Below are 26,051 nucleotides of genomic sequence, written 5' to 3'. Positions count from 1 at the left end.
TTTGGGAATAAATCGAATATGGTTTCTGCTCATATGGAAAATTATGTATCATTGTTAGAAGTAAAAAACGTATTCCTGAAATTGTCCCAATACGTTTCAACAGTCGTGACGTCACTTCCGTCGTAATGACGCATGGTAACTTAGTAACTGGCTCTAAACTGTCGGAACAATGGCGGACGCCCATATGAAATATTTCTCTGACGAGCATAAAAACGTATCCAACGGGGGAAAAAAACAAAACATTTTAAATCTGATCATGATTTTACTTTTACACATTCTGATCACAAGACATATGAAAAGTTCTAGCCAAGCATGAAGAATAAAAAGTACTGATTTTCTTTGTTTAGAACCACGATGGCCGCCGTTGCTGGGCGACTTGACATCAGACTATTGAATCCAATTGATCATTTGTTTTTCAACCAGACGTGGCAACTTCTTACACTAAAAACATAGCACTCACTGTTAAAACAAGACACACATTTGGAAACTTTCGATATCGAGATTTTTATACGAGTTTGGTGTAACCCACATGGTTTCTAAGCTAATAAAGCATTTTTGATTAAACTTGGTAAGAAGTAACTTTAGGTTTTGTCTACCTGCTTGTAAATTTTCGAATGTTTGGTTTCTACGTCGTACTGAAATAGCGCGCGCGCGCACACACACACACACACACACACACACACACACATATATATATATATATATATAGTTTTTTTCTGATTTTCTCCAATCTCTTTTTTTATTTAGTTACTCCTACCTCAACAAAAATTAAATGGTCACAGCCGAAAAATTATTATTCTTAGTGTCGACCGCCCCTCCCCCCCCCCCCCCCCATACACACACACATATATACACAAACACATAACAACACACACAATCAAACACACACACACACACGCACACACACACACACTCACCCTAAGTAAGAAGGTAAGCTTCTCAAAAACAGGAATATAATAATATTTAGAGAGGATTGATGGCAAAGTTAACTTTAAGTTTGAGTTTCGTTCGATCCCACAGTCTTTCCAAAATGGCTCAACCACGAAACCGTTTGCTAGCTTTTGTGACAGTACTTTGTATTTAGATTGAGAATTGTAAAAATAATACACGATTAAATGACACAACCCACAGAACAGCTTGTTTTTGGCATTGTTCCGTGTATGCCACAAAACTAAAACGAACGGATGTTTACAAGTTTTGAACACAAAGCAAGGTATGTTTTGTTTTGTTTTGTACTGTTTTGTTTTTTTAATCTCACAAAACAGTCAATTGTTTATATATCTCACAAGATTCCAAATGTAAACATTTCTTTCTATAAATTGGATTTCAATTCCAGGTTGAAAGCGGAATCAATTCTATAAGCTAGCATCGAGCAACATTTCCTCACCTTTACAGTCTCTAGATGTAAGTCAAACCAACAACCAGTGAAACGCGAAAGAATAATAATACTATTAGACGTGCTTGATGTGAATAAGCTCTTAAAATTGTTGACACACATTTTCATTTAAAGCTGACTTTGTCCACTGGATGTAAGTAGACGCTCTATACAATTAATATCATAAATCAACATGTTTTACAAAATGCGCACAAAGCAAAAATTAGATGAAACATAAATTCTAGTGATCTGGATCTTTGTCATGTGTGTGTGTGTGTGTGTGTGTGTGTGTGTGTGTGTGTTGTGTGTGTGTGTGTGTGTGTGTGTTTGTCAATTTTGCCACGACCACTTAAGAGCCAACTGTGTCATTATGAATCCTAAGTGATTGTTGAGCATATTTTTTTGGGTCGTTAAAAATTATGAGCGATTAAGTGAACATGTAGACAGGTAAAGAAAATGTGACACATATTTTACATTGAGACAATAAAAAACAAATTATATGAAGACGGGTAGAATAGAATATGGAGAGGATATTATAGATGGAATGAAATTGACCTCACTCAGCTCTTTGTCGTTGTTTTTTGACAGCCGTGTTAATTATTAGCTCTCACTAAATTACATAAATCAGACTATAAACGTTTAAGGTTACACATAATTTTGTACGTCATATAGATAGTTCGAAGATGACGTCACTCATGTCTTTGTTATTGTTTTTGCCATCCGCGTTTATGAGTACTTCTCACTAAACTGTATTAACCTGATTATAAACGTTCATGGGTACACACAGTTTTGTGTGTTGGTCCGTTATACTTCCGGATGGCAATGTTATGAGCTTCTTAGCCAAGCGCATACTATCCATAGAGGCGGCGGAGGTTGTTGGGTTTTTTGTTTTTTGTTTTTTTTAGGGGGGGGGGGGGGGGGTTGTAGCTAAATACATAGTAACAATATTCACAGGTGATGAACCGTGATAGTGATACAGAAATATTTGCTTCGTAGGTTGGAAAAAAAAATCAAATAACAAAAAACCAAAACACTGAGATGCATGAGGAGCGATTTATCAGTAGGTCGTGGACGAAGTCTGTGTGTGTGTGTGTGTGTGTGTGTGTGTGTGTGTGTGTGTATGAAAGAAAGAAAGAGAGAGAGAGAGAGAGAGAGAGAGAGAGAGAGAGAGAGAGAGAGAGAGAGAGAGAGAGAGAGAGAGAGAGAGAGAGAGAGAGAGAGAGAGAGAGAGAGAGAGCAGTTAAAAATTGTAATATCTCTTAACAGGCGTCATGTCTCGTTCTACATCTTACGTATTGCTGTTGATCAGTGGCACTTTGCAAAGTGCTTTGATCACATTTAGTGGATATTGCGCTACATAAAAGCTCAAGTTTTTTAGGCGATATTACAATTTACTTCCAACAGAGACAATGCTATTAACAGCCAGATACTCATTTTACACCTGAGTACGGTAAGAGAATGTGAGAATATGATATTTTCCAAGGATTCAAGTATGCACCGCTAAGAGCGGGACTCGAACCCTGGACCTTCCTATCCGAAGGCGAGTGTCACACTGCTAGACAAAATAGCTGTACTGTAGAGTTTTGAAATTGTCACCACAGAGTAGGCCGGTTAACCTATCTACTCTGTGTTGTCACCTTTTGGGGTTCTAAATAGTGTAATCGCAATTCACTTCCCTGCCATTCTTTAGTAAGTGTATCGATTTGTTTTGTAATCGTCCATACCTAGAATGCCGAAGAGGTCCCAGGTTTGAGAGGGTTTTTTTTTTGAAAAGATGAAGACCATTTAAATCGATCGATATTTGAAGGATGAGTGATCTGACCAAATTTTTTAATATGAGTTTTTCAAGAGTAGGGCAGCTAAGATTAAGGTTAATAAATCAATAGTATGCCCATCGTGTTTACTGATGGCAATATTTATATAGAACAATTCATGCTTATATTGTGTGGCAATTGGTCTTGTATGACACTCGCTTTCAGATCGGAAGGTCCTGGGTTCGAGTTAAGTCTCGCATAGTTGAGTCTTTGGAAAAGACTCTTTACTTACATTCTCTCACCGTACTCAGGTGTAGAATGAGTACCTGGTGGTTAACAGCGTTGTCTTTGTCGGAAAAAATAATGTAATGTCGCCTAACAGGCGCCATGTATCGTTCTATATGTCACCTGTTGTTGTTGGTCAGGAACACTTTATAAAGCGCTTTGAGTACGTTTAGTGGATATTGCGCTATATAAAAAAGCTAAAATAAAAGCTCAATTTTCTGTTGTCAGAAATTACATTTTATGCCAGCCAATGTGTTATTTAAGATCCCCCCCCCCCCCCAATAGACCTACTTATTCTAAATTTACGTCTAAATTTGTGGACCAAAGTTTTCTAATATTCCTAATTCACAAACAAAATATTTTCCCAAGCCACACCTACCCGAGTTAAAGCAGATGTGGTGGATTAACGCAAAATGAAAATATTCAAAATTGCAATTCTGTTTTGTTTTGTATATTTCTCTTACCCTTTTCTTATTTTCCTTTTTAAAAATTCCTTTCTTTTCTTTTTCATTTTTATCAGGGAAACATCTAAACATGTCTGACCAACGTGCACTTATCTACAGGTCTGATAACACAATTCATTATGGGCTCATTGTTGTATGGAAATCTCAAAAACTGACGCAAAGTATTGTCCATTACAACAATGATAAATTATAGTCCGTTCCACAACCCGGGCGCATGCGTTGACGTGGATATCTTCACAACCTTCTGAGAGAATTTAATGATAATTGGCCCGAACACAAGAATTTTTAGTGACATTAAGCTTTTTTTTTTTTCACTGGTTACAGTACCACACTTTGGGGTTTTTCTTTTTTACGGCATATAAAAAGCGAAGGGCCTGGGAAGAGTGAACAGTTGGATGGTTTACAATAACAGTATGTTGTGATTACGATCACTGAACTCCCCACAGGGAAAGAGAATCATCACACCATTACTGTAAACATGTTAATGTTTGAGTCATATTTGATTGCAAACTATGAAAAAATAAAGGGAATTCGGCATTGCGAGAAAACTGGTCTATCACTATCGGTATTCAAAATTTGTCATGTCACTTAAAATATAACCCCGCATGCAAAATTATATCACGGCACATTTCGTAACTTTAGAGGAATTTGGGATTTTCCGTGCGCACGGTACTTATGACGGACTAAACTGCGTTCAGATGTCAGACCTGCATATTATATGCACAAATCGTGTCCGACCCTGGACTGTTGTAGCCTGTCTAACATAAAATGATTTTGAAAACATATTCAATAAAATCTTGAAAATGCATCAACAATAAGTGATAGATAATATCAAATGAAAAGAGAAATAAATAAAGAAATAAAGATGAGAATAAATAAATGAATGGACAGATAAATAATTTTTTGTTATAAAATAAATATAGAACTCATTCAAGCGCTTTAATCGTATCTCCTCTAGTAGAGAATGTGCATTCATGACAAAATTACATTTTTAAGAAAATTAAATATATTTATTGTGTGTGTGCTAGTATTGTGCGCGTGTGTGTGTGTGTGTGTGTGTGTGTGTGTGTGTGTGTGTGTGTGTGTGTGCAGGGGAAACCCCCAGAAAATTATTATACTTATACTATACAAAGCTTTGGATTTATGATCGCCCAGTTCGTACAACAAAGGGTCCCGATAGCTCAGTTAGTAGAACACTCGCTTCAAACGCAAAGGGACCAAGATCGACCACGGGTGCAGTCGAGATTTTTTCCAACCACTCTGTCCATCCAGCAGTAAATGGGTAGCTGGGTCTATTAGATCTGACGAAAAGTACTTTGCGATAGACTAGCGTCCTACCTGAAGGGTAGCAAGTAATTGCTATTGTCCGTTTCACGCTATAGAAACCGGGATAAACTCCGGTTCCATGGGCCTGGTGGCTCTGAAGGACTGCAATTTGTACAGAACACTTCATATGCAAAGGGACCGCTATCGGACCCGAATTAAGCAGAAGAATGTTTGTTTTCCGACAAATCTGCCCCACCCAGCAGTGATTGGGTAGCTGGGCCTGGCTCTGGATTTAGCAGAGAGAGAGAGAGAGAGAGAGAGAGAGAGAGAGAAAAAGAGAGAGAGAGAGAGAGAGAGAGAGAGAGAGAGAGGAGAGAGAGAGAGAGAGAGAGAGAGAGAGAGAAGAGAAGAGGATAGTGAAGAAACAGACGATATATATATATATATATATATATATATATATATATATATAGAGAGAGAGAGAGAGAGAGAGAGAGAGAGAGAGAGAGAGAGAGGGAGAGAAAGAGACACACACACACACACACACACACACACACACAGAGAGAGAGAGAGAGAGAGAGAGAGAGAGAGAGAGAGAGAGAGCATTGCGATAGACTACCTATCACTAGGTTAAAAATATCTTTAGTTTTTCGGAGCCAACATTTATCCCAGTTTCTATTGCACCCATTATTTAAAATTGGATTTATGTGATTGAAAGTCCGAGTTGAGGTGTGACCTACATTATGTGTTGATTAATTCTATCCAGGGCCTCGATTCTATCCTATTATTAATTATATAACTCACCACATTCGCAGCCGGATATTACTTACCAACACATAAAACTATGTGTAACCTTAAACGTTTACAGTCTGATTAATATACAATTTAGTGAGAACAACTCATAAAAATTGCTGCCTAAACACAAAAACAAAGAACTGAGTGACGTCAAAATCGTTCCTTCTATGTCTATAGTTTGATTATCGATTGCCATGCTAATGAATCAGTATTATTGGGATCGAGAATTTTTGGGTTGGTTACAGAATTAAGTTATTATTCTCTTACATACGTTCATGAAGCCGTTTTATATTGCTCTTCCAACCAAACAGACAAGGTAAATCTACAGGGCAAGTAATCGTATTTATGTGGACCTTATATATATATATATATATATATATATATATATATATATATATATATATATATATATATTATATATATATATATATATAATTAAAAACAAAAAGAGAGACGTTTCACAAACACATCCCTTTCCCCCCGCTCAAAAAGAAAGAAAAAGAAAGGGAAGCCCAGCCAGAGAAATTGTTTTCAAGAAATATAACTCATTAAATATCTGTTTGATAACTCCTAAATCACGAGTTACCTTACTAACTCGGATGGCGTGTCATTATGTGCCTTCGAAAAAGTTACAGCAGCAAACTCTTGTTATAATATACAGTAGTTTCCGCCTCAGTGTCCGAGGTCAGGAAACAAGAAAAATGGACATGTAGATGTAAAGGGCACTCCCATTAAACTGTATAATATTATCCGTCACATTATATATAACCTTTATAATTCGATGTAGATTTATTTAATACGCGCTTGTTTGTTTGTTCTTTTATTTATTTATTTATTTATTTATTTATTTATTTATTTATTTATTTATTTATTATATTTTGCTTTTTTAAAATAAATAATCACAGATTATGTTAACAGGCTGCCAGATGGCCACGTTTGTGGCCAAAATTAGCTAGAGATAGAATTATGTTTCTATTACCAATGAGTTTTCCAAATGGGTCAGAGCATTAGTAAAGTGTGGTTCCGTGACGTTCTATTTTGCAACTATTGAAGTCGAAATTTGCCACGATGACCTCTTGCCACCTGGCTGCCATGGTAAATGCAGTTCGTCATTAAAAAAAAAAACAACCGTTATTCATTCGTCTAATCCATGGCCTACTAGAGTCATGGTCTAATCCCTTTGCAAGTCAAGTATTCGTGCAGTCAACAAAACCCAGATTACTTCTTATCAACAATTTGCCAGTAATTAAATAAACATAACACATAGTGTCATAATATGTGACCGATCGTCTCATAATGGAGTAACATCAACTTATTTGAATTAAAATAGCGATTTCAGTGAGGAAACATGTGACCCATCGTCTCAAAATGGTATTATGTCTGGGCGAACTTTACTAAGTGTTTGAAATAGGGATTTATGAGATTTGGTGCTAAATTCACTTCGATATGGTGTAGAATAAGTGCAACTTAATTGAAAAAAAAAAAAACAAATAAAGCAAAACGAAACGAAAAATAAATAACAACGAAAGCTCATATTTCTCATTGTTTTATTTCTAAATTATGCTTTAAAAAAAAAAAAACCCAAAAAAACAACAACAAAAAACAAACAAAAACAAACAAACAAAGCAAAAACAAATGAAAGAAAGAATAATATTAAACCAAAACAAAATAATCCATTCAAAACTTGAGCTTTTATATACCGCAATACCCACTAAACGTTCACAAAGCGCTTTACAACGGGTCCCTGACCAACAGCAACACTTAACGTGTAGAACGTGACATGACGCCTGTTAGGCGATATTGCAAATTTTTGTTCGGACAGAGAAAACGCTGTTAACGGTCAGATACTCATTTTACACCTGAGTACGGTGAGAGAATGTGAGGAAAGAGCCCTTACCAAGGTCTCAATTATGCTCCGAGCGAGGCTCCAACCCAAGACCTTCCGATACGAAAGCGAGTGTTATACCACAAGACCACATAGCCGCATGAAAGAAAATGATAAAAATAATAGTAATACGAGTACATTCCAAAAAAAAAAATAATAAATAAATAAATAAATAGATAAATAAACTAGAATTTCATAACTTAAATTATCTCCACTTTAGACTCCAATTTCTTTGTTAGGGTTCATCCTACATAATAGCATGTAAGTCACATATGAAAATGTGGGTCACATATGAAAATACCTAATGCCGAATCCAGTTTTTCTTGTTTGCTTGTCATTTTTCGACATTCTCAAAATAAATCCTTTTACATGCCCGATCAACATAATTGTATTAATTTTATTATGGAAACGTCTAAACAGTTCAGGCCGATATGCACTTATTTACAGCTCTGATAATCCAATTCAATGTGGCTCATTGTTGTAATGGAAATCTCAAAAAATGACCCAATATATTGTCCATTAGATTAATGTTAAACTAGGCCCATAGCTGCGTTCAGATGTCAGACCCGCTTAAATATATATAATATATATACGTATCCGACCCCAGACTGTTATAGCATGTCTAACATAAGATGATTTTGAAAATATATTCAATAAAATCTTGAAAATATATTTAGATACAATAAGTAGAACCCGGCCCTCCGAATTTTTAGGGGAAAAAATGAATGATATAATCTTAGCCTGCTGAATAGGTAAAAAAACAAACAAAAACAAACAAACAAAAACAAACAAAAGAAAGAAAAAGAAATTAAGACAAATCTCGTTAAAATTTTACTCCAGCTTATGTTAAAGAATGTATAAATCTTCAACAACTTGCATGCTATATGTAACAAAATATATACAGACGAAAGGAGATCACCAGAGTGACGAAAATGTATTAAATCAATAATCATGTTCCCGCTCGTAGGCAGACGAGGTTCCAAGTGGGAACCAGTGTACCGACATTAACCATTATAGAATAAATGATGTCATGCGCGTAGCTAAGATACTCAAAATATATGTCAGCCAGATACCAAAACAAAAAAAAAACAAACAAACAAAACAAAAAAAAAAAAAACAAAAAAAAAAAAAAAACAAAGCAAAAAAATCTATGTTTGCCTGAAACGATTATAATCTGATTGATATAATCTAGTGAGAACTAATAATTAAGATGGCTGTCTGAAACCAATAACATAGAGTTGAGTGACGTCAATTTCGTTCCATCTATACAGGATAAGAATTTGTAGCTGGTAACTAGCGAGATTTCATAACGTTAAAGCATACGGTGGCCTAATCATATATTAATTTGATTTCTCTCTCTCTTTCTTTCTTTCTTTCTATATTTGTTTTTTTTAATTGAGAGGCGGATGGTGGGTGAGGATGTACTCTAATCCCAAAATATCTATTAAATATAACATAAAGACATGTTTGATCGTATATAGTATAATTTTTGAATACACGCTATCGATACCAGAAAAAAAATAATAAAATACAAAAAAATAATAATAAATAAAAATGAATAAATAAATAAATATTTGAGTTCAATGAAATATGAATAATAAGTCGTGTTTTTATTTGGCAACCACAACTGTGTCCTTTTTATTCATCCCCCCCCCCCCCCATGGTTTGTTTTCTTATGTCAACATTTCTTCTTTTGCTCTGTCCACGAATATTATTGCTATTTCGCAAGTTTATTCTCGTTTAAAAGTATGCTTATATAAAATTAGTAGATATTGATTTATTGGCTTTCGTAAGGCGATTATACTTGGTAATAAAAACGGCCGATACACAAGATACAAATTTGTTATTTCAAATCAGATAAGTCATTTTTATATTTAAAAAATCAATATTTGATATTTTATTCTCGGTTTCCAATCATTTCAACTAAAGTTATCAAGCTGTATTAAAGTTCTAAATGGTTTATTAATCGAATCAGGTAGTGTACTGTCCTTTACCAACCTCATATATTTCCAGATATATCAATATCGTTGGTAGAACTTCGACTACTACTACTACTACTACTACTACTACTACTACTACTACTACTACTACTACTACTACTACACTACTACTACTACTACTACTACTACTACTACTACTACTACTACTACTACTACTACTACTACTACTATGCTGCTGCTACTACTATTACTACTGTTAATAATAATAATAATAATAATATATAATAATAATAATAATACTACTACTACTACTACTACTACTACTACTACTACTAGTACTTCTACTACTACTACTACTACTACTAGTACTTCTACTACTACTACCACCACTACTACTACTACTACTACTACTACTACTACTACTACTACTACTACTTACTAGACCTCCATCACTTCTCAGTAAGAGTGTTGTGGCACCCATAGCGTTGCAAGCATAGAACATTCGATCTAGTATATTTTGTATAAGAGAAACATTCATCTGATTTAATTATAAATTATGTGCTCCAGCGCGCGCGTGAGATTGCGTGCAGAGTAATATTATTACACTCAGTAATCCTCTGTACCTCCTAATGATCCCTGATTTACCATAATAATAATAAAGTCACGTGACCCTAATGCCCACTTGCATTGGATGATATTGTCAACATACTAGAGTGAGTAACTCTACTGTCTCAAAATGGCCGACTTTGGATGGTAAACGTAAACCTGTTGTGCAGGAATGCCCTCGATAATTTAGCTTTTCTTGGTGTGATAATCTAAAATAAAGGATGAATTGCGGTTAATTTATGATACAGTAAGTCATATTATGTGATAAATCGCTGGTTCTGGATAATTCCAGTTTTCTGTCTCGGCTTTAGTTTGTTTACTTTAGGTTCCGGTTTTGAGGACGAAGTTGGAGTAATGTGAAAGCGAGTGAGTGAAAATTATAACGCCGTTAATGACTTTATAACGTCCCTCTGTGCCTTGTTTATCATATTTCAAACAAATTTTATCCCTAATATTGGTGTGCAATCGCATGCATGCTGGTAAATGAAAGGAAGACTTGTTTCGTCGACTAACGTTCTTGCCGATCTTACAACTTACATTGACTTCCCACATCAAGGTTGCAGTCAGCAGACGATAAAACTTGCTGTCTATTTGTAACTTGTCGCTTTTGATTTGTCATCTAAGTATTTTTACAACCCATATCGATTGGAACCGATTTGCTTATTAAATGGAATTAAACTTTGAAAGGCACAGCTCTTGCCTTGACTTAAATGTATGCCATTAGACTTCAGACTTCAGATGAATGATAATGATAAATTGGTCTGCTCAGGTCTCGAGTCAGGATTGATCGCTTGGTTACTGATTACTTTTATTTCAATGTTTTTATGGGAGCCCTTACATACCACGACCCCTTTCTAAAATCTATATTTTTGTGTTTTGTTTACCTTGAATTAAAGTTTTATAAATTTTGCGTCTACAATTAGAGTTTATTTAATTGAGTTGCAACTCGCGAGCGTTGGCGTTACAACCCTATTGCCTTAGCAAAATAAATAACTTATCTAAATCCAAAGATTTTAGAGAGGGGTGGTGGTATGGAAGAGCTCCCACTTTTATTCAGTTGTTTTTGCTTTCCACATGATTTGAATGTTTGAAACTAAATATAATCGGAAAACAATTAATAATAAACCATCTGACTGTTGTTCTTTATTTTCTTACCTATTATTTAGTATTATGGCGATGGAAATCTTTATTTAAAGCTATTATAATAATAATAATGGTATTATTATTATAATAAAATGATGATGATGATAATGATTTATTGATAATGATAATAGTAATAATAATAATGATGATGATAATAATAATAATAATAATAATAATAATAATAATAATTATATTATTATTAATTATTATTATTATTATTATTATTATTATTATTATTATTATTATTATTATTATTATTTGTTATTATTATTATTATCATCATTATTATTATTATTATTGTTATTATTATTATTATCATCATTATTATTACTATTATCATTACCAATAATAATAATAATAATAATAATAATAATAATAATAATAATAATAATAAAATAAGCCTTACGAATCAATAAAAGTACATGATTTGTATGAATATTAATATCATGATTCAAATTTTCAGCATTATTAATAGTTAATGAATACCGAGTAAAAAACAAATATGTCAATGTCAAGCAGCAGTTGGATGAGAAGAAGTGCGGGTATGTGGTCTTTGTAGTATGTGATTCTCCTTAGGACCAGAAGGCCCAGGGTCCAAGTCCCACTCTAAGTGGTGCATAGTTGAGTCCTCGGAAAAGGCTCTTCACTCACATTTTCTCACCATATTCAGGTGTAAAATAAGTACCATGACAGCACAGTCTCTGTCAGAAAAATTGAAATATAATCATCTTGCAGTGATCATGTCTCGTCCATCATGTTTTATTTCTCTATAAAAGCAGAGATCTTTTTAAATTCAAGCCAATTGAATCAAAATTCCCTGACGCTTTGTAAGATCAGAATGAGGTGGTGACCCCCCCCCCCCCCCCACCCAAAAAAAAAACAAAACAAAAAACAACAAAAAAACAAAAACAAAACAAAAACAAACAAAAAATAAAAAAAATTTAATGGCTCCTTCAACAATTTGTTATTATTCAAATCAGCAGTTGGATGTTGCAGCTGCTGTCTGTCTTCCAGTGTGTTGTGTTGTAAGAGGTTCACACTGACCATCAATGGCAAAGCCATTTGAATTTGCCTGGAGAATACCAGTACCTGAAGATCTTCAAACAGGCTGTGTATTTGATATTTGGGATGAGGTGGGTATGATATGTTATTTAGTGGTTGCTTCTATCATTGTTTTATAATTGAGTCTTAAAGAGTAACTACGACATATTGTCGACTTATCATGATAAAATCAGTGAGGTCTGCAATGAATTTGCATTTCATGAAGTGAACAATTATGAATCTCAAAAGAAAATGGAGAGAGGCTTCCACAAGATTCTATCTAAGTTTCTTCATTTTTCCACATTCATTTGAGACTTAATTTTCTTTTCTTTGAAAAAGAAAAAGATTAAAAATTAATTGTAAATATTTAAAAAAAATAGGTTAATAGACTTAAACAGTCATTGTAACTTAGTAACTGGGTCTAAACTATTGGAACAATGGCCATGGGTGCCAGTTTTCCGGTTCATGCAGAATTCCTGTTTCGCAATATCTCGAAGTCAAATACCTCTGGTTTCAGTGTTTTGAGTAAAATAATCTAATAGCGTCGGTAAACATTCGAAAACGTGATTCAGCCACCTTTTCAGTGTTGAGGGAGTACCTCTGGTACTCTCTGTCTCTCTCTGTTCTTTGGCTCCCCTAGAGAGAGACAACTGCACTGTGAGTATATCACTATGTATTATAAGTTGGTTTTAAAATCAAATTGATTTCCTCAATGTGTCAATATTTTTGCTGTGTAATCATTTAATAATGGTATAAAAACGGTGATGAAATAAGAGTAAAGTTTAGGCCGCATTTTCAGTAAGAACATTTTCAGGTTTGGCAAAGTGTCGAGATTTTAGTTTCAGGTTTCAGCACTTCTTCCTGCTGGCACCCATGACAATGGCGGACACCCTTATGAAATACTTCTTCGACGAGCCATTAAAGTTTATTCAGAGGAGAAAATCATTATAGATCTGATCATGCTTTGACTTTTATAGATAGTGTGCGCTTGGCTAAGAAGCTCACAACATTGCCATCCGGAAGTGTAACGGACCAACACACAAAACTATGTGTGATCTTGAACATTTATAGTTTGGTTCATACAGTTTAGTGAGAAGTACTCATAAACGTGGATGGCAAAAACAATACAAAGACCTGAGTGACGTCATCTTTGTTATATCTATAGATTCTGATCACATGACATGTTAAAAAGTTCTAGCCAGCATGAAAAATTTAAAGTTCCGATTTTCTTTGTTTAGAACCAAGCTGCTCATTGCTGGGCGGACGTGACATTAGACTATTGAATCCAATTGACGCTTATACATCACTCATTTCTCATACAACTAATATTTGGAGAGATTCTGAATTTTCTTATCTATCTAGTATAAGAGTCTTGTTTATGGCTACTTTGAGGTTTAAAGGGGCATTGTAGGAACACTTTTAATTTTTGATTACGATTTTGGTATATTTTGAGAATGTAAATGTATTCACTTCCTCAACTTTGAATCTTATTAACGAAACACAACATTGACTATAGATGATATTTCTTTCTCTTTTATATTATCATGAATTGAACTAGAAGAAATCAATAAGGTACAGGTATCAACAGCTGGCTTTGGTCTATTGCTAGCTGGTACTGTTCATAAAGATTATAAACTTATAAGTATAAGTGTGTTTTGATTTAAAAGTTTTAAATTGATACCTGAAAACGATATATCAAAAACTCTGATTTCAAAGTAATCAAATATTGATCATTGATACTCATTATGACTAACAGTAACAGTCCTTGCTCTGATAAATCATCCTTACTTTTTTTTCCCAAATATACATTCCATCAATAGAACAGCTTTTCTGCTTGTATCAGTCACCTGAGAAATATTAACATTTTAGCTTTGCACCACAAAACTATAAGGAAAATATCAAATTTTTTCAGTTTCTTTTTGATGTGCGCTTAAGAATACTTAGTCCGATTATTAGTAATTTCCGCTCAATTAAAGAAAAAGAATGATCAATTGTTCATATCCCTTTGAACTACTCCAGCAGTTTTGAACACCAAGCAAGCTTTCACATGCCTATTTATAAATTTATCAAAATTCGCCTTTTGACTATGAAATTGATCACAAGTCACAAGCATCTTAAGCTTCTAATACTTAAGTAAGTCCCTCCCTTCCCACGTATATATACACCACAACTTTTTTCTAATGAAGCAAGCTTTAAAAAATGCAAACATTTTTGAACGAGTACCTGCAAGGAAAGCAATCTTATGTTTAAATCAGGGATCAATTGTCAGTTCTTCATAAAAGTTTAAAGTTTTCAAGTTTATTAACTCGTAGGCTTCCGTCAATAATTTACAAAAAACTTAAATGAAAAAGAAAAAAAAAATGAAAAGATATAAGAATCATTGGAATAACGTGATAAGCAAAATTTAATTTCAGCACATCCTCATAAGCTTGTGTATATTTTCTCCTTTTAAATATGCTATACCATAATCTGTGTGATATGCTAGATAATGTTATCTCTCTCTCATCAATTATTTTATTTTTAACAGGAATATTCAGTGTATGAGTCAAACTGTATGGTCAAAGTGGATGAATATGGATTTTTCATCTGCTGGAAGAGTGAGGGAAGGGTAAGTTTAAACTTAAATTTCTTCATCAAGTTCAGTCCGAATTAAGACCAGTTTGACAGGGTGGGTCACAAGTATTGTTGGGACCAAAATTGAACAGTTTGTATGTCAAGGCATGTATCAATAACAACAATATCAGTGGGAATGAAATGTGGCTGTACTAGAATGGGGAAGCTGACAGAGAATAAGAAGCAATAAGTGTGAGCGGGGTCAGAAAATTAAGCTGTCTATATTTGTCACTAATCCTATTTGGTTTAGAGGTAATTAGCAGGAGGCCTCACTGGCGTGGGGTATCATATTGATTTCTTATGTCAGTTTGCTCTTTTCCCCTCACGTTTATGCATGCACATTACTTTTCTTTTTGTCATCAACATAAGAAGGTGGAGTCTCTAATGGTGATGAAATATCACATTTTACTCTCACTGTGATTTGCTATTTCACTACTAGGTTAAAATAATATAATTTTACTTCAGTATGCTGCCATGATGTAGTGGTATTGATGCTTTGAAAGAAAAAATAAGCGATTCTTTTTCAAAAGTTGATTTTATATGTTTGTTTACGACAATGTATCAGTTATAACAAATAATTACAATAACTTAATTACCTATCACATATATAGATTTTTTTTCTTTTTAGAATTGCTCAATGTTTATTGTCTTTGTCATGCTTTTATATCAGTTATAACCTTGAAAATGCTCCATGAGGTCTCAAAAGGAACTGCATGTCCATCGAATTCATTTAAATAATTGCATGATTTCTTCTGATTCAAAAAGTTATGAAACAGATCTAAGAGTATTATTGTTTGTAATACTGGAAGCGTCAAATATATAGATTTTATTTGGGATAAGTTAACACTGAAATATCTTTCAACATTTATTGTCGATCTTAGACAGATGGAAACAAAAGAATAAGTGATTATGTTATCACAATCCATAGATTTTGCCTTTCTTTTTGTTTGTGCCAACTTTTCATAGGTAATCACATTTCATTACCAATGTCGTCAAGTCAAATTTCTATTCTGCTTTCCTATAACGTCAAATATCTTACTATCTGTTTTCCAACATGCTCTCTGTCTTTGTCTTGGAATAAGATTACTTGGTTTTGTCCTGGCCGTATATACCCAAGCTGGGAGTCAAATGTTTAGTTTGGGGAGATGATAATTTTTGTCTTGTAAATCATCTCTCTGTTATGCACTGCATTTGTTGTACATATATATACTATGTATGAGTTGTAAAAATATGAGTGTGTTCTTCTTAGTGGGGATATGTGCTTGTGTCAAGATGAGATATTTAGGTGATCTCAAACTAAGTACACTGATGGTAGTTTTTGCTCTTGGAATCTACATCTATTCCGTATTTGAACCAATTTTCTTTTATCTTACATTTTCTTCGGTGCTTTAATTGTAATTCTAGAACTTTTGACTATCCCATTTTCTTCCTTATTATTGGCGCTGATACGACCTAAATGTGTTTCAGGCGCCGTGAAACCCTTAAAAAATAAAACAAAAACAAATATATTAATGTTTTTAGTTGTTTAGCACCTTTTCTCAGTTTTACATTTCTGGACTCATATGCTCAATAGGAAGAGATGGGGATGGGGGGGGGGGGGGGGGGGGGGGGTTAGTAAACATAAAAAGCTATTCCCAAGGGCATGGCAGACTTTCTAAATGTTTGGATAGAGATTAAATTTTATGAGCAGGTCTGGGAAGTTTTACCCTTCTGCACATGAATTAATAATGTAATATTGTCTTTCTGCTGTTGGTGGGAAAACATTGTGTACTACTGTCTAATACATCAAAATGATATTGATTTACACCTGTCGTAATTGATTTTGTAAGTAACAGAAAGGAAAGTAAATATCTTTTGCCAATCCAACGGATACAGTTATTCAGATAATTTTGATTTAATTTCTTTTTAAATTCTCAATGATGAAATGGTTTAAATTTAACTTTCTCTTTGTCCCTCCCCCCCCCCCCCCCTTCTCTCTCTATTCCTCTCTCTCCCTCTCTCTCTTTCTTTCTCTCTCTCTCTCTCTCTCTCTCTCTCTCTCTCTCTCTCTCTCTCTCTCTCTCTCTCTCTCTCTCTCTCTCTCTCTCTCTCATATTTTTTATTTTCTCTCTCAGGAAGGACAAGTGTTGGACTGCTCACAAGTCAATGACATTCGACTTGGTTTGGCCCCCAAAATTAGTGTAAGTTTGGTGACTGGCATTGCAAACCACTTCATATCTGTTCATAGATATTTACATGTTCTCATTTTACCTCAAGAATTTTGTTTTGATATTATTATGAATAAGAAAAAAGAAATGAAAAATGATATGATTTAGTTACTTGCTTGAAATGTACTAGATATATTGGGTGTGGGAAAAAACATAGAAAAGTTTAGACGCCTGTAGCTGCAAAATTACAAATGATGCAAGTCTGATATTTTACCACAATTAAAACCAGTTATTGAAATATATGTTCACGATTTTTCAGGATGTCAACTCTGATTGTTTTAATAAATTGCATATTTGCCAGATCGAAGAGTTGGGCCTCAATTCTCAAATTTTGATGTCATCTGTAGATACCCCATTTTACTTTATGTATATGCCTACTCTTTTTCCCTGTGATCCAATTGATTTTCTATTGTCTTGAACAATGATTCAATCTCATGCATTTTGAATTCTCTTTTATTTCTGATTTGGTGTAAAACGTTGTACGGATCTCATAGACCTGTGTTGGACATCATTAACGAAATGCCCATTGGATTTATGTTGGGACTCATTGGAGATAATTTATCTTTAGAAATTCATCAAATGTTATTTCTGCTTTGTATTGAAATTTGTGTAACATTTTTAAAAGACTCTATCCCGATTGGTCATTTGTTTGTCAACATGACAGGGCGACTTCCTCCACTAATCACAGCAGACCCAAGCTTGGAAATTTTCGATATCTTGATTTTTATATGAATTTGGTATAATCAGCACCATTTCTTAACCTATAGAGAATTTTAATTGAACTTGGCAAGTACTTACTTAAGGTTTGGTATCTGTAGCTTGTAAATATTCTAACCTTTATGTTTTTTGCTTTGTTTGCACTTTATATTACCAGTCTTGTCTATGATGAAAAAAAAAAGTTTGAACTTTTATTATTCTGATAGAACCAGATTATGAATTTTCATTCCCAGCTTACCCTCGTTGCTACTGTTGAAAAAGAACGATATTGTGGTATTGGAGTCTAATTTTTCTGAGCCAAATTACTGAAAATATGGAATTCTAAAAGCATTTATTTCGAACCCCCTGGGTGGGGTTCCTACCTCCCATAGTGGGCAGGGAGGTACTTGCTGTGTCTTCTATCCCCTCTTATCTGTTTTCCAATAGCCTTCTGTCTTTGTCTTGGAATGAGATTGCTTGGTTTTGTCCTGTCCTTGGTTGGAGTCCTTGGCTAAGAGGGAAACAGTCGAATGTATAGTTATTGCCTTGGGAGATGATATTTTTTTCCTTGTAAATCATCTCTCTGTTATGTACTGTATTATGTTTTATTTACATGTTATATTTGATTTGTTAACATTTGAGTGTATTCCTCTTAGTGGGGACCTGTACTTGTGTCTGGATGAGATTTTTAGGTGATCTCAAACTAAGTACTTTGACGGTGTGCTCTTGGAATCTACACCTGTTCCCTATTTGAACCAATTCCCCTTTGTCTTACCTTTTCTTTTGTGCTTTAATTGTAATTCTAGAACTTTTTACTATCCCATTTTCTTCCTTTTTACTGGCGTTGATATGACCATAATGTGTTGCAAGCGCCGTAAAACCCTTAAAAACTTAAAAACACAACACTGGGTGGGGATCCTGACCTCCCATAGCGCGCAGGGAGGTACATACTGTGTCTTCTATCCCCTTATATCTGTTTTCCAACAAGCTTTCTGTCTTTGTCTTGGAATGAGGTTACTTGGTTTTGTCCTGGCCCTCGTCGGAGTCCTGGCTGAGAAGAAAACAGTCAAATGCATAGTTATTGTTTTGAGAGATGATATTTTTTTCCTTGTAAATCTTCTCTCTGTTATGTATTATTATATTTATTTTTAATGTATAATGTAAACATTTGAGTGTATTCCTCTTTGTTGCATTTTGTGCTTGTGTCCAGATGAGACATAGGTGATCTCAAACTAAGTACATTGGTGATATGCTCTTGGAATCCACATCTGATCCCTATTTGTTCCCATTCCCCTTTGTCTTCCTTTCTCTTGGGTGCTTTAATTGTAATTCTAGAACTTTTACTATCCCATTTTCTTCCTTTTTACTGGCGTTGATATGACCATAATGTGTTGCAAGCGCCGTAAAACCCTTAAAAACTTAAAAACACAACACTGGGTGGGGATCCTGACCTCCCATAGCGCGCAGGGAGGTACATACTGTGTCTTCTATCCCCTTATATCTGTTTTCCAACAAGCTTTCTGTCTTTGTCTTGGAATGAGGTTACTTGGTTTTGTCCTGGCCCTCGTCGGAGTCCTGGCTGAGAGGAAAACAGTCAAATGCATAGTTATTGTTTTGGGAGATGATATTTTTTTCCTTGTAAATCTTCTCTCTGTTATGTATTATTATATTTATTTTTAATGTATAATGTAAACATTTGAGTGTATTCCTCTTTGTTGCATTTTGTGCTTGTGTCCAGATGAGACATAGGTGATCTCAAACTAAGTACATTGGTGATATGCTCTTGGAATCCACATCTGATCCCTATTTGTTCCCATTCCCCTTTGTCTTCCTTTCTCTTGGGTGCTTTAATTGTAATTCTAGAACTTTTACTATCCCATTTTCTTCCTTTTTACTGGCGCTGATATAACCTAAATGTGTTGCAAGCGCCGTAAAACCCTTAAAAACAAAAAACATTTCGAACCCCAAATATAAGAACTATAATCACATCCACTTACTTTTATGTTCCAGGATACAAAAGTATTGGCAGACATATTGGAGAAAAGCACACACAGTCTGGAGTCCAGAACAATTACGGTCTGCAGTGGACTTGACCTTGTCAATATAACATACACCCTGCTGATATCTAGGGAACCTGATGTTGCGAAGGTGGGTAATTAATTACAAAATCTGCTATCTTTATGCTTGTTACACAATTTATGTATGCTGTATTTGAGAGATTTATACTAATTGTTATTAGAGAGAAAAATGATAATCAACGTTCAGTCCATGTTTTAATGGTGTCACTGCTGTATATTAATATTATATCAAGATCTGTGACTTTGATTCTCGTGTTGAAATACAAAGTATGAATGAGAATTACAACTTGAATATGGTAATTCAGAGCAAAATCGACTTAAAAGATAAATTAAGGTCTGTTTTACTGAAGGAATAGCAATAGAGATTTGTTTGCCATCTGTCTAGTTTACATTTTAAAATCTAACATCATCATTATAATCAACTGTGAAATATTTTATAGGGTTGGTTTGAAGGACTGCGGACAATTACCCTGAATACCAAAGCAAATAATGTGTGTCCAATGACTCAGCTGAAAAAACAGTAAGTACACATATCAGGCTGGAATTTAAACCATGCTTTGATCTAGATTTAATTAAAATGAAAGACAAATCTGTTTTCATTTTGTGACTGTCTCTTTTTGGGTTGTTATTTATGAGCTCTGATTATGGTGTGAGGAATGCACATACAAAACCAATTTTCTAAGATTTCCACATTTACATAATTTAGCATAAAAGTAGATTACTATCTACCATGTCTGTTTATCAGCATTATTTTTGTTGCTAACATGTCAGTGCCCTTTATTTTTGAAGAAAGAAAAAAAAGGGGAAATAATAACATTTGAAATTCTACTCAAATTGTCTTTTACCTCTTTCCGCTCTTATACTGACCCATTGGTGTCAACCTTGCGTAAAAATGCATATTTTTGCTCATTGTAAACATTTTGCTCAGAAGTGTATTATTAAATTTTCAATAATCATATACTATTTTAGTGTCCTTAAACACTTTAATGTGTTAGTTGACTCGGACATTTATACAGAAAGTTCAATATAGTATTATCTGGGTGGGTCATTTTAGAATTATAAGCGGATTCTGGAAGTGGATACTATCTAAATTATTTATAAATTGTAAGTCAATTCATTGATTTAACTCTTTCCTTAGTGATAATTTTCAGTATTTTCCCAAAATGGCAGGCTTACCCAGCAGAAAATTGATTTTTAAAACTCAATCAAGCTCTTTACAAAACAACTTTATGTCCTTATTAATTAAATAAAGATCATTCTTCAAAGTTTGTGATGTCCAAATAAATCTGAATAAGAAAAACTGTATATTGTGTTGTAACAAATGTGATGATTTTGCTGTAGGTGGTAAGGAGAGGGTTAAATTATCAATTATAATATTGCTAGTATTGTCTAATTGCCCACCATCAAATTTAGCGCTAATTATCGTTTTTGCAGGGTTGTAGACATTTTTTTCAAAATCTTACTCATTTTGGATCTCCATTGTACATATTTTTATGGGCCAGGGTTGGCAGCACTGCTGACCTTAGCCTTATTTGTTTTACAACTCATGTCTTTGGTTTGGTGAAAATTTTAAAATTCATTTTTAGTTATCTCAATTACAGGTCTAGGGTGTGAATTAATAGAAACAAGTCTCTTCAATCACAAAAGTATACTTAATTGCTCTTTATTTTTGTTTCAGCTGGATCAAGTTATGCTACATGGTTAATCCTAGTGGTAAAATTCCTGTCAGAGGGTAAGAAGTGTTAATTTTAGAAACAATCTAATATTTTATTAAAAGATTTTTCCATGATTTTGTCCAATCATTTCAGGGCTTTATTGGTATCAGTTTTTAAGCCTCCAAGGGGGTGTTTTAGGGGATTGAAGAGATGATCATCAAACTGGGTGAGATTAGGACTAGTAAGGTCAAAAGTCCCAGCTTCTTTCAGTTTATTAAGAGTTACAGAGTATTTGGCAGAAGACTTTTGACCCTAGTCCTGATCCGGATCCACCTGATGATCATCTCTTCTATCTCCTAAAATGCCATCTTTGAGGCTTGGAATTCGATACTGATGAAACCGTCATGAAAGAAGTGAATGAGTAGTTGGCTAAGCTTGGTGGAACATTCTTGAGGGAGGGCATACACTCATTAGCACACATTGGCAAAAATGCGAAAGTCGTCAAACCGACTGTTGAAAGGCAATTTTAAGAGTATATGGAACTTAAAAATGAATCAGGTTATAATGACTAATGATTTTCACTATAGTTTCCAATTGCTCTTGTAAATAGGTAGCCACATTGGTGCCATTGTTGTTGGAAGTCATAGTTACTATTGTTGTGATTACAAATATTATATAATGATACTCTGTTCTGAAAGCCCTTTTTTTCTTCATATTTTCATTCACAGCATCACACGAACTTTTGCCTCTGGAAAGACTGAAAAAATGGTGATGTCAAGTCTCAAAGACTTAGGGCTTCCAAGTGGAAAGGTAACTTTGTTGTCCCTTCATTTTTTTCTTTTAATGTATTATCTATTTATTAAATGATATGCTTGAACTTCATGTCCTCCCAAAAGTTATGTTTTGGACAAGGGAGATAATTTGATTTGATTAAAAAAATAATTTAAACAAAAATTCGTATATTTTGATTAATGAATGATGGAAATATGATTTTTATATGATTGTTATAATCGTTAAAAATAATTTCTGTTAATATTATCATTATTACTCCTTCATTCATATGTTTTGGTTTCAGTAATACATTCACTCAAATAATATTGACCGTTTAAAAATAATTTCTTTCAAAGGGTGATGAGATTGACCCTGGCCTGTTTACCTTTAATAAATTTTATGAGCTTTACCACATGATCTGTCCACGGTCTGATATAGAGGAGTTATTCAAAGATTTGTAAGTTGTTTTAATTTGTTTATTTTATTTTTGTAGTTTTAGTTTATCAAAACTTTTGTTTTCTATGTTGTTTTGTTACCTTTTATTTGCAAATAATTGGTTAGGTTTTTGTTTGGTTTTGTTTTGTTTTTTGTAAGTATTTTATGTATTTTCCTCTTATGTTGAAATATCTTCATTTCTGTAAATTACAGTCATTTTATTCTTTTGTTATGGTGGCTGTCACTGCTCTGCAAAAACAAAAAAGAATTAGATGAAAAGTTTTATTTTGATATTTCATCAAAGCGGAATAAGGAAATATGATAACATATAAGATTATCATTTTTTAATCAGGCGGTTAGTTTTCTCTATTGTCAACTTTTTAAACAATGAAATATGGCCTTTTTCTATGGATAGAACAATTTTTTTAAAATCATTTTTTGGTTGTACGAGCAGTGATGCTTTTTTCTTTTTTTTTTTTTTCTTTTTTTTTTGTTTTCCTTTTTTTCATGTCTGTAATTGTGGTTGAGATCTTTTTTGTTGTTGTTATTGTTGTTGTTGGAGTGAAGTGTTTTTATTCTTTACATTTTACAAACTTTATTTACAGCATTCTTTTATGTCAACAGAGATTTGTTTTTTAACTGTGAGTAATGGTCTTCCCTTTTCTGCTTTCAATACGCATTGCTTTTACACATTTATGCACCAATTATAACGTACAGAGCAGACATGATATGCAAAAGATTAGAAAATTATTTTGTATTTATAAGATCAAACAATTTTATGCTTTGTTTTAGTAACCACAAATTTCAAAATTGTTTACCATTTTGGAAGCTATGAATGGCACTTTGTTTTTGTTTTGATTTTCTTTTGTTTTTTTTTTCTTTTCATAAATATAGGATTTGATGAGTATTGAATATTATTGTATATATGCATAAGACATTGTCTACTACTGCAACAGAGATCAGTTTGTTAAAATGTTTTAAGTTAAAAGGAATAATATTTCCTCTTTTAAGCTATCTTGATTGCTCTTTGTTTCAAGTCATGTCAATTCATTAGATAATCAGAACATGTCACTATAATATCAGGAACTTCATTTTCATGTTCCAGTCTGATGATTCGCTTACAATTTAAAAAATTCTTCAGGAATTTGAACTCGTAGAAATTGTAAACAAAGAATTTTTAAAGACAAACTGGTAATAAAGATGATATTTTGAATAATATTAATGCAGAAGTTCTACACACAGTCAGGTCATGATAGAGTGGTATCAGCCTCTATGGGTTGAAGAAAACTGATAAAAGCAAGAAACAGGTGCCTTAAAGATCTAAGAGTATTGAAAGTGCTATTAAGCAGTGGAAATCAAACAAATGATAAGTCATATCAATAATTGGAATGGAACAAACATAACTTTACGATTCTATTCTGTCGATTTCAAGGACAAGTGGGCCATGTTTGATTATAAAAAGGTTTTCCAAAAGCTACTTGGATGCCTTTTTTTTTTACATTACTAGACCTCTTTTATTCATTAAAAAAAACAAAAAAACGAGCATTTATATAGAGCAATCACTTAAGTGCTCAAAGCGCTTTACAAGGGATCCCTAGCCAAAAGCAATAATTAGCATGTAAGACGAGACATGACACCTGTACGGTGATTTTACAATTCATTTTTTAGACAGTCAACGCTGCTAATGTCAGGTAATTATTTTTCACCTGAGTACAATGAGAGTTTGAGTACAGATTGGACCTTCTAGTCAGAAGGCGAGTGTCATACCACAAGACCACATAGCTGCATGACAGATCATTCATTTTTTTTTTTAAGATTAAAAGGGTCAACATGAACCACTGACAGTATGTGGTTAACGAAACTTGGTGTGGGTAATTTGTAAAAAGTAAGATGCAGTGTACATATGAAATTGCCCACTCGCCCCTAATATGGCCATTTAGAGTAATGCACATTTATAGCACAACAAGCCAGTCCTAGTAGACTTACAGCTCTCAATGTGTGATAGATTTTTTTAAAAATCTGACTACTCCAGTTGAAGCACAGCATGTCACAATTCTACTACATATAAATGGACTGAACTCTGGCGTTCTGAATTTTCATAAAGCAGTGGAGAATTATATACCTTTTCTGCTATGTTTCAGTTAATAGTCGCAGCATCATTATTGGCAATAGGCGTAGCTAATTTTAAACCTGCAAAAATGAATAGGCTTTTTTTTACATCACGGTTTCAATATTATGGTATGCTTCATGCAATATTTCCACAAGGTTAGTGAAGAAATGCTAGAAATTAATTTTAGATCTCTAAAGTGATGTCCATTACTTTTTGGTTTTATGCAACATTATTATTTTGTTTCAACTCTTTGTGACTAAAATCATCTTTTACTCATTGATAACCATAATATTTTAACTCTCCGACACTAATGATTTGATTCAATGCTAACATCACCTTCAAATATATAGTTATGATATTTTAATCACTATTAATGTTTTAGAACTTACTAGATTAACTCGGTTTACCCCTGTGTGTAAGGACGGTCCCTTCCTATTTCATCCATCTCTGTCTATTGTCCTTTTCATATGGATTCTTTTCTAGTCCTTGGCTATTTTTCTTTCACTGAAAAGGAGATACTTATGTTAGTGTCTGGTTGAAAATTTTATCTTTTTCTTATTATGATCTCTATATTATTTTGTAGTCGTTAGTTATTGAGTTCTGTGGGCATTTGAGTGCTTCCCTTTTCTGGGAAGTCTTGTGCCTGTATTCATTGGGAGAATTAAAGTGATCTCAGACTGGACCCAGTGATGGATTGCTTTTTGAATTAGTTCCCTTGTCTTACTTCTTGTGTGCTCTTTATAGCGCCTGTTGAGTTGCAAATACAATGTTCATCGACTGTCCTTGACTTGCATTATCCTTTTACCTGGTTCTGAATTCATCTAAAAGTGTTGCAAGTGACATTAAACGCATAAAAACAAAACATCATCAAACCTAATAAAGCTAGTCTTGTCTACACAAAATATTTTGATTTTTAGACTATGGATAAAGGT

The 26,051-nt window shown here is 33.7% G+C and overlaps 2 protein-coding genes across 7 annotated transcripts in view; one reads left to right on the top strand and one right to left on the bottom strand.

Annotated features, from left to right (window-relative positions):
- Positions 1-1,647, bottom strand: part of LOC144959581 (protein-glucosylgalactosylhydroxylysine glucosidase-like) — a 38,579-nt gene extending 36,932 nt beyond the window's left edge. Inside the window, exon 1 of the mRNA XM_078892215.1 lies at positions 1,388-1,647. The gene's annotated coding sequence lies outside the window, so the exon portion shown is untranslated. The remainder of the gene's footprint in view (positions 1-1,387) is intronic.
- Positions 1,648-10,450: 8,803 nt separating this feature from the next.
- LOC144959553 (1-phosphatidylinositol 4,5-bisphosphate phosphodiesterase beta-4-like) overlaps positions 10,451-26,051 on the top strand; it is a 56,723-nt gene continuing 41,122 nt past the window's right edge. For 4 of the 6 annotated variants that reach the window (XM_078892169.1, XM_078892198.1, XM_078892194.1 and 1 more), the window contains exons 1-9: positions 10,451-10,617; positions 12,494-12,646; positions 15,082-15,162; positions 17,282-17,347; positions 20,081-20,218; positions 20,589-20,668; positions 21,827-21,880; positions 22,532-22,613; positions 22,931-23,031. In XM_078892169.1, coding sequence (XP_078748295.1) covers positions 12,563-12,646; positions 15,082-15,162; positions 17,282-17,347; positions 20,081-20,218; positions 20,589-20,668; positions 21,827-21,880; positions 22,532-22,613; positions 22,931-23,031 — 686 coding nt within the window. In that variant the 5' untranslated portion in view covers positions 10,451-10,617; positions 12,494-12,562. The remainder of the gene's footprint in view (positions 10,618-12,493; positions 12,647-15,081; positions 15,163-17,281; positions 17,348-20,080; positions 20,219-20,588; positions 20,669-21,826; positions 21,881-22,531; positions 22,614-22,930; positions 23,032-26,051) is intronic. The other 2 variants (XM_078892188.1, XM_078892180.1) reach the window with 1 other exon arrangement.

This window comes from Berghia stephanieae, chromosome 1 (assembly GCF_034508935.2).
Source record: "Berghia stephanieae isolate SIO BIC M18660-M18661 chromosome 1, UCSD_Bste_1.3, whole genome shotgun sequence".
NCBI lineage: Eukaryota > Metazoa > Mollusca > Gastropoda > Nudibranchia > Aeolidiidae > Berghia > Berghia stephanieae.
This window is presented reverse-complemented; position numbering and strand designations above follow the sequence as displayed.